The sequence below is a fragment of the Copadichromis virginalis genome, linkage group LG16 (genome assembly GCF_057382275.1).
Source record: "Copadichromis virginalis isolate Kocher_CV1m ecotype Utaka linkage group LG16, C_Virginalis_male_GT1.1, whole genome shotgun sequence".
NCBI lineage: Eukaryota > Metazoa > Chordata > Actinopteri > Cichliformes > Cichlidae > Copadichromis > Copadichromis virginalis.
In genome coordinates this window covers 13,267,990-13,277,700 of record NC_140633.1, presented here as the reverse complement: position 1 = coordinate 13,277,700, position 9,711 = coordinate 13,267,990, and the positions used below count along the sequence as shown (strand labels likewise).

The 9,711-nt window shown below is 43.6% G+C and overlaps 1 protein-coding gene across 1 annotated transcript; it reads right to left on the bottom strand.

The window, feature by feature from the left end:
• Positions 1-7,849: 7,849 nt before the first annotated feature.
• Positions 7,850-9,270, bottom strand: LOC146690382 (trace amine-associated receptor 13c-like). Its single transcript, XM_085435080.1, has 2 exons — positions 9,098-9,270; positions 7,850-8,663 (listed from the first exon to the last, which is right to left on the bottom strand). The coding sequence occupies exons 1-2, from the start codon at positions 9,268-9,270 to the stop codon at positions 7,850-7,852; spliced, it is 987 nt and encodes a 328-aa protein (XP_085291206.1).
• Positions 9,271-9,711: the final 441 nt, after the last annotated feature.

Here is a 9,711-nt window from a genome sequence, read left to right as displayed (position 1 = left end):
GTATAAAAGAAGAAAAACTAATGACATGGCCACCTTGTTCACCTGATCTGAACCCCATTGAGAACCTGTGGTCCATCATCAAATGTGAGATTTACAAGGAGGGAAAACAGTACACCTCTCTGAACAGTGTCTGGGAGGCTGTGGTTGCTGCTGCACGCAATGTTGATGGTGAACAGATCAAAACACTGACAGAATCCATGGATGGCAGGCTTTTGAGTGCACTGTAATCCCTAACAGTTGTTCTAGCTCATAACTAATAAGCTCATAACACTCAAATGTCGTTTTGTAGTTGAGCAAACTATAAAGTATTGAGCTCTGTTGGCTTTTATGCAGCTTTAATTCAACAGGGCTCAATATTTTTTAGCTAATTTTTTTGGAACGCTCAAAAAGTTTAAGAAGCATATATTAGTGACGTTCTGGTGGGTGGAGTCTTGTCGCTCCTTCAGGAAAGCTGAGTCAGCCATCTTGAATTTACCTTGATGCGGGGAAGATTTGGCCAGCGTCATTAATTAATTATTTTTTTAATTAAGTTGAAAAATATTGAACATTTTGAGTTTATTACTCCCTAATTATAAGTTGAGGAATATCAACATTTATGAGTTAACATTGAGGTAATTTAAGGCAACTGCAACTATAATTTTTAGTTAAACTTAAAACTTTTAAAAACATCACTAAAAAATTGTGTAATCTGTTACACAACAATTTTTTTTTTTTTTTTTTTTTGGCCTGTCCCGTTTGGCTCTTTTGCCATCAGAATTGTTGTCTAAAGGCAAAGAAAGATGCCCAACGGATTTACTTTACCAAACTGACCATCCCAGCCTTGCCGTAATGGTCCATTTGATTCACCTTTTATTGTTTATTTTATTTTCACTTACTGAATACGGGAAAGACTTGACTGGGGGAAAGAAGGGGAGAAAGAAAGAGGGAAAGAGAAACAGCTGAGAAGAGGGACGGGGGAGAAGGGCAAAAGACAAAAACCAACAGAACGGGCAGAGAAAAAAAATGCATATATCAATCACCTGGATCACCTGCTGAGAAAGAAAAAAGAAAGCAAGCAGAAGAGAACAAGAGTAATAGAATAAACAACATCACAATGATATATGGGAATATGACAGTAAATACTAAATGTTAAACATTATTGTGCAGCACATAAGATCAACAGAACACAGTGTGCTTTGAGGTAGGAGCCAAAAAGGTTGTAGTTTGTGGATGTGATCACCCGTGTGTACACCTGTGAGCATGGACGCGCTTGTTTTTTGTTTTTTTAAAAGGTTCCTTCATGTAATAATCTGCTAGAGGGTGTGGGGGGGCCACAGCCCCGTCCTCCAGGGCGTGAAGCAGGTGTGGAGGAGATCAAAACTCCAGACATCCAGAGGCCCCCAGAACACAAGAGACCAAGGAAGACCAACAGAGGGGCAGCTGCGCCACTGTCCCGGAAAGAGCTGAGGAGAGTCCCAGATGAGGGCTCACTCAGCAGCCGCGGAGCAGAAGCCAGGGGGAGTTGCAGTGACGCGCCCGTGAGCTCCGCCGGCAGCCAGCTGCGCCTGAGTGACCGAGCCCCAGGCCGAGAGGCTGGGGGCACCCCACCTCCGAAGTGGCCCGAGCGAGCCCCAGGCTCCAGGCCCCGATAAGCGGCCGCCAAGGAGTGAGCCGGTGTGTACCTGGACGCCCATCCCCGGACACAAAGAACCACCAACGCACCGATGTCTGAGGGGTCCGCCACTGGCAGGGGAAGTGGTGGTAGGGGGAGATAGGCCTCCAAACCTTGGAGGGCCTGAGATGTCCCCAGAGAGGTGGTGCCTGACACCCAACCTGACATATAGACACAGACATACAGGCACACACAGATACAAACATCCATTCCCACCCTCATGCTCTCATATGCACTTACTCCACACTCAACCAACGTGGAGACAGACATAAAGAGACATTGTACACACGATCACACTCCCCAAGCGTACTCTACAAACCGGGTCTAGGTGCCCCCGCCCCTGGAGGGGGGAACTGCACCCAGACCCAGGTGGTGTTTCCCTTTTCCCTGCGGTGGGGGGAGGCAGACCGCCCCGACTCCGCAGCAGCAGGAAGGCTCCACACTCCAGACCGCAGTCGGACGGCCAACTCCTCCTCCTAGTCCTAGCCCCCCTGCTCCAGCAGGTCGCAGAGAACGGGGGTGAGAGAAGACTCCGAACCTCCCTCCACCCGCTCATTGTAATGTTGATGCATGTGTGTTCTAAGGTGCATTTAAAACCCAGGAGGGCTTGGAGCTACCTGCCAGAGAGCAGCAGGTAAGCGCATGGTCCCTCCTGCTAGCCCTCAATGTCTACGTGTATTTAAAATTGAGAGGTGGGCAACAATGCCAGGGGTGGGGTGTACACCCTGATGGTACTTTGGACTCCGTGTATCGTGCCCACCCCCAAGATCCTATATGTATGTGTAATGAGAGTGTGAGTAATGTGAATGTCTAAGTTGTGGGATAAAATTGAGGCAGAGGCAGCCAGAAGGGGACAGAGGGGGGGGGGGGGGGGGTAGCCTCCTCTGCACCCTGGTGACATACCCCTACTCCAAGGCCCTGCATGTGTGGGTGGTTGTGGTGGAGCGGGAAGAGGGAGGCAGCTGGAGATGGGGAGGGAAGGAAGGGAGGGGCAAGTGACCCCTCCCTGGGGCCAGCTCCCCCGCTGACCCCAGTAGGCACCCCCATACTCCGCGACCCGCCAGGGAAAGGGGGCCCAGGCCCATCCAGACCGGGCCCAGTGCAGCAGCGCCGCCCGGCCCCACAGAGCCCGGGACAGTCCACCCAACCCCACCACAGAGAAAACTGCACCCACCCCACCATCCACTCATCTTCCAGACTACATAAGACAATAAACACCCAGGCTGAGATCTTCCTCCACCTCTCCTGTATCTCCCCCTCCTGCAGAGGCAGCTCCTGAGGAGAGGAAAGCTCCTGCAAGATGTGACAATCTCCCCCACCAGTTGAAGAGCCCCCCAGGTGGCTCGACGCACCGGTGGCACCCTGCTCCAGGGCTGGGCCCCCATGCACCCACCCGCCCACAACCCCGGCAACACACCAACCAGGACCCAAGCCCCCGAGGCCCGGTCCGGGTCCCAGCCCAGAGACGGAGCGCCCCCAGAACCTCACGCCCATCCCGGACCCACCCAGGAGCAGCCAGGCTACCAGGTCAGTAACCCACGTCCGTCAGCACAGACCCTCCCCTAGCCCCGCTGCACGCAGCCGCGAGGAAACAGTCACCGGAGAGCCAACAGAGCCCCTAACCGGACATGACCGCTACCCCGGGTTGAGCCCCCCAAGGAAGATGCCTCCGGGGAACCCCCCGACGCCCTAAGCCTGTCCCTACCCCCACACCAATCACAACAGTGAAGGCGGGACCAAACTATGACCCCCCACCCCCACTAGGTGATGGAGCTGATCAAAGGAGCCCAGAGCAATTGATCTGATGTGGTGGCAGAGGCTGTATCAAGACTAATGTAATCTAATAGATAATTTCTATATTGGTTAGAATTAAGATTATTTTTATTTTTCCAGTTCATGAGGACTGTTTTCTTGGCTATGCATAGGGCAGTGAAAACCATATGGGCTATATTCTTTTCTGAAGTGACATTATCTAAGCTGCCCAACAAACACACTAAGGGGGAAGTTGGAATGTTACATTTCAGACACTTCGATAAGTCTTCACATATCTCGCGCCAAAACTTCTGAACTGGTGGACAGAACCAAAGAGCGTGGATATAATTGTCCGGTGAATTGGTTTGGCAGTGTGAGCAGTTGTTGGTAGACGTAAAGCCCATCTTGAACATCCGATGACCTGTATAGTGCACTCTATGTAATATTTTGTATTGAATTAATTGAAGACTGGGATTTCTAATTAGATGAAAGGTTTTTAAGCAAATCTGAGACCAGAAGTTTAGGTCTAAGTTAACTGATAAATCCGCTTCCCATTTTGCAATAGGAAGTGATATTGATTCATCTGTTTTAGAAAGCATAGACTACTCATACAGTAAAAACCTAGAAACTACAATATTCTCTTTAGACGCAGAAAAAGCATTTGACAGAGTTAACTGGAAATTTCTATTTGCAACTTTACACAAATTTGGTTTTGGATCCTCTTTCATAAACTGGTTAAAAATATTATATAATTCCCCAACAGCTTGTGTTAGAACAAATGACCAGACATCCTCCAGCTTCTGTCTCTTGAGGGGCACCAGGCAGGGATGCCCACTCTCCCCTTCACTATTTGCAATTTTTATTGAACCACTAGCAGCAGCAATTAGACAGAATTCAGTAATTAAGGGCATAAAATGCAAGAACGTGGAACATAAAATCAGCCTTTATGCGGATGATGTGTTACTCTTTCTCCAAAATTCACAAACCAATATCTCTGGGGTGATTGAATTGATAAACTCTTTTGCAAGAATATCAGATTACTCAATTAACTGGTCAAAATCTACAGTCCTACCGATTAATTGCTCCTTCCATAATTCCTCTTCTACACCACTGCAATCGGGAAATATAAAATATTTAGGTATTAATGTTTCTCCCAAGCTTGCAGATCTAACTAAATTAAACCATATCCCACTTTTAAAGAAGGTAGAAGATGATCTGGCTAGATGGAAATGTCTACCCATATCACTCATGGGAAGGGTTGCCGCTATAAAAATGATGGTCTTACCAAAAATAAATTATTTATTCTCAATGATCCCAACTAAACCGCCACAAGATTGGTTCAGATCTCTAGATTCATGTATGTCCAAATTCCTTTGGAAAAATAAACCCCCACGTATAAGCTTAAAAACACTACAAAAGACCAAGGATAAAGGAGGACTAGAACTGCCTAACTTTCAGCACTACTTCTTAGCCAACAGGCTTCAGTTTATCTCAGGATGGCTAAAACACACCCTCTTAGATGAACCTTGGCTAGATGTAGAACAAGCACTCTGCAATAATCTAGAGATCTCAGACCTACCATTTATCAGCTCAAACATCCAACGACATGAATGCTTTAAAAGCATCAACATCAGCTCTTCTCTGACAGCATGGTGGGAGTTTCTAAAATTGACGGCGTCTTCATTAATCCCATGCAAACGTACACCTATCTGGAACAACCCTGACATATTACAAAACAATAATATGATAAACTTTTCAGATTGGAGTGATAAAGGAATCAAATATTTAGAACATATACTAGAAAGAACAGAATTTATTTCATTTAACGGACTAGTTACACAATATGGGATCAACAAGAAAAGATTTTTAGAATATCAACAAATTAAATCCATAGTAAAAAAGAAATTTAAACCGGGTCAAGTTGAATTACAAACACCACCAAGTGTGGTTCAATTTCTTAGTCTTAAACCCCCCAAATTACTATCCAAAATATACACAACAATTTTTGAATTCTGTGAACTTATTAGGTTTTACAGTGTGTCCTTGCAAAGAAAGGTGGCTATATTGGTCGCTGATTTGTTTTTGTTTTGTTTTTGAATGTCAGAAATGTATATTTGTGAATGTGGAGATGTTATATTGGTTTCACTGGTAAAAATAAATAATTGAAATGGGTATATATTTGTTTTTTGTTAAGTTGCCTAATAATTATGCACAGTAATAGTCACCTGCACACACAGATATCCCCCTAAAATAGCTAAAACTAAAAACAAACTAAAAACTACTTCCAAAAACATTCAGCTTTGATATTAATGAGTTTTTTGGGTTCATTGAGAACATGGTTGTTGTTCAATAATAAAATTATTTCTCAAAAATACAACTTGCCTAATAATTCTGCACTCCCTGTAGGCTGCTGGGGGATTACCATGATGAGTTTTTCCTTTCCAGTCACCTTTCTCACTCACTATGTGTTAATAGACCTCTCTGTATTGAATTGTACCTGCTATTAATCTTGGGCTCTGTTCCACAGCATGTCTTTTATTCTGTTTTCCTTCTCTCACCCCAAGCGGTCGCAGCAGATGACTGCTCCTCCCTGAGCCTGGTTCTGCTGGAGGTTTCTTCCTGTTAAAAGGGAGTTTTTCCTTCCCACTGTCGCCCAAGTGCTTGCTCATAGGGGGCCATATGATTGTTGGGTTTTTCTCAGTATCTATTATTGTAGGATCTACTGTACAATATGAAGCGCCTATGTTGTGATTTGGCGCTATATAAATAAAATCGAATTAAATTGAATTGGTGCTGATGAGAAAGGCTAATTAGAAATATGGATTATTGTGGCGAGCACTGGAGTAAAGTGTAACTGATAAAGTGGTTGCTGAATGTATGTACAGGGTGGGCCATTTATACGGTACACCGTAATAACATGGGAATGGTTGGTGATATTAAAGTCCTGTTTGTGGCACATTAGTATATGTGAGGGGGCAAACTCCTTAAGATGGGTGGTGACCATGGTGGCCATTTAGAAGTCGGCCATCTTGGATACAACTTTTGTTTTTTCAATAGGAAGAGGGCCATGTGACACATCAAACTTATTGGTAATGTCACAAGAAAAACAACGGTGCGCTTGGTTTCAACGTAAGTTTATTCTTTCATGAGTTATTTACAAGTGTCTCTTTGTTCACAGCCATTGACATGTCGAAGAGGTTAACACATGAGGAGCGGATCGAAATTGTGTTGATATCTGGTGAACGCAGTAACCGGGTCATTGCAGCAGATTTCAATGCAAGACACCCTACGAGACCACCCATCTCCCATGCTACAGTTAGCAAACTGCTTGCTAAGTTTCTATATATATATGACTAGGGATGGGTATCGTTTAGGTTTTATCCGATACCGGTGCCAAATCGGTACTTTTGAAACGGTGCCGGTGCTCAAACGGTGCTCAAACCGGTGCTTAAAGAATGGAGAACACAAAATTGGTCCAAAAACCTCTCATGTTCAGCTGTTTTTTGTAAAAATATAACAATGTTAGCCTTTTCTGCAGCTATGGGGCATATATGGTATCACTCTTGGCTGGAAGCAATGCTTAAACAATGGAAAAAACACAAACTTTGTCCTAAACCTCTCATGTTTAACTGTTTTCCACTTTTTCTTTGGTCATTTTAGCCTTTTTAGCCAGGGTGAAGAGAGTATCTGCCATCAAACAAGAAGACAGCCGCATGTAGCTATGATGATGTTTGCTAGTTCACCTTACATGCATTAATGTAATAACGTGGTTAGCCTACTCACGCAGAGAAGAACGGCTGCTGCTGCCATCATCATCCGTCATCATTTCTGCTACACTGGCAGGGCTAGGGGCCAGGACTCTCCTCTTCATGTTTTTGGGGGATGTTGCATAACAGGCAACCCACCCGCAGTAGATGTGCTCGGTGTGAGGTCTCGCAGCAAGCTATCAAATACGGCGCATTTCTCGGCTTTTAAAAAAAACGCTATGCGTCGCCAGGTGTTTCATCGGATTTCAGGTGTTACCTCCTTTGACAGTATCACAGTATCAGCTTAAAGCACTTGTTGCAGGCTGATAAGTTTGCATATTTTGCTATGAAGTACAGCCAGACTTTTAACCGCTTCGCCTTGGACATTTTTAATCTGTAGCTCTGCTCTAAAAGAACGTACGTACCTGGCCCCGCCTACTATCCTCGGAAACGTAAAATGATTGGCTAGAATCTAAAGTGTATCACAGCTCAGGAAAAAAAAGCACCGAAATAAAGCACCGAAATGTGCGCTGCTTTTCGGTCTGGTTACTACCGTTTATGTCAGAACCGGTGCCATCATGGCACCGGACACCGGTACCCATCCCTATATATGACTGACATAAAATGGTGCTTACAAACCAAAAAAATCTAACAGCTGAAAATAATGACAAAAATTAGTTGGAGAAGAGTTCAGAGTCTTTTATAGTATGTTGGCCTCACAGGAGTTATGCTTGAAGACCTGCAGAGTGACAATAAGTTTAACAGCATTTCTAAACCAGGGGTAAAACAAGGCATAGATCAAAGGGTTTAGACAAGAGTTAATGTAAAAAATAATGATAACAGTAGATGCAGATGGATCATTGACCACATTTTCTTCAGCAAGATAATAGCAGTAAAATGGAGAGTAACATGACAGAAACACAACTACAAGAACCCCCAGAGTCCTGGCTGCTTTCAGCTCAGATTTCTTTGCTTGATTGCTTGAATGCTGAAGTGTGACAGATGTAACATGAGAGCGCATGGCACGAGCTTGAGACACAGCCGCCACAAATACTCTCATATAAAGAACTATGATGACAGAAACCGGAACAATAAAAGATAAAAAAAGGTCAATAATCCCTGCAATATCACTGCTGACAAACATACACTCTCCGTAGCAGGAATTATACCTGCCCGGTTCAATCAGGATATTCTTTATATAAAGACTCCAGTAGAAAATAGCATAAAACCAACATAAGCACACACTGAGTTTGGTTCGTTTCACAGTAATTCTGGTGCGGTAATGCAAGGGGTCACAAATAGCCACATAACGATCAACTGATATTAGAACTATGTTCCCTATTGAAGCACAGATAATGTTGCCGGTCAGATACCAATAAACAGAACACATAAGATCACCAAGTACCCAGCAGGTCGTGCTTCTTAATATTTCTGCTGGCATCAACAGAAGACCCACAAGAAAGTCTGAGACAGCCAGAGAGAGGAGGACGATGTTACTTGGTGTGTGAAGTTTCCTACAAAGAGAAAAAAAAAAGTAATTCATCATTTCAAAAGGTCTTCAGTAAAAATTCCATCAGTGAAAAAGTCCTATTAATAAGGCATGATTCAATCGAGGCAAATAAAATATTTCAGTTGTGATTAAAATACACCAAGAACATGCAAAATTGATTCCACTCATCACTAAGCAATTTCAGTTTGAAGTGTCTGAAGTGTAAGATTAGGATGAAAATAAGACTGCTGACAGCTGCACTGAAAATGTTTTGTCAATCATGTTAAAACCATCTTAGTGAAAATGTTTCATTATTAAGACATGAAGAAGCCTATTCAACTTAACAGTGATAACTGAGACAAAGATATTTATTTATCTAACAAAACGAAAGTAAAAATTAAAAACAGAGATATTTATCAGTTGCATTTCATTATTGTCAATAAAAAAAATCATCTGTGCCTGAAGTGGGAGACTGAAATGATGACGAGAAGGTTTAGAGCAGCAGTGAGCAGAGAGATACAGGAGAACACAATGTTCAGCAGCACGGCTTTCGACCAATGAAGTGTCGGCTTTCTGCAGGAGCTGTTGAGAAATTGTGGAAAACAAAGCACGGGCACTTTCTGTATCTCCATTAGGCATGTCCAGCTCCTGCTGCTCTGTGATCAGAGCCGTAGGGTGGATTTATCAACCCCCACTCCAATCCCCTCGTCTTCACTCACATACACACACGCGCACACAAACACACTGTCCCTCCTATTTCTTTGCGCACAATCGGCACTTCCACTTTGTCAGACTCACTATGTCACGCAAAGCGTATTAATGTCTTCTTTATTTGAACTATTAAAACCAGTCCTACAGCTTGTCACTACAGAAGTTGTCATGGTTTAATATCTTCTTAATACACAAGGGTCACAATTATTAATCAGCTTCAAACCATATTCTTTTTTAATAATACTAATCGGAGGTAATTCTCTTTTTTTTTTTTAAGTGTATTTACCACAGATGCTGATGGTACAGGGCTAGAACAGCAACTTTGTTAACCAACTATTTCTTCATATCCATTTGCTTTAACT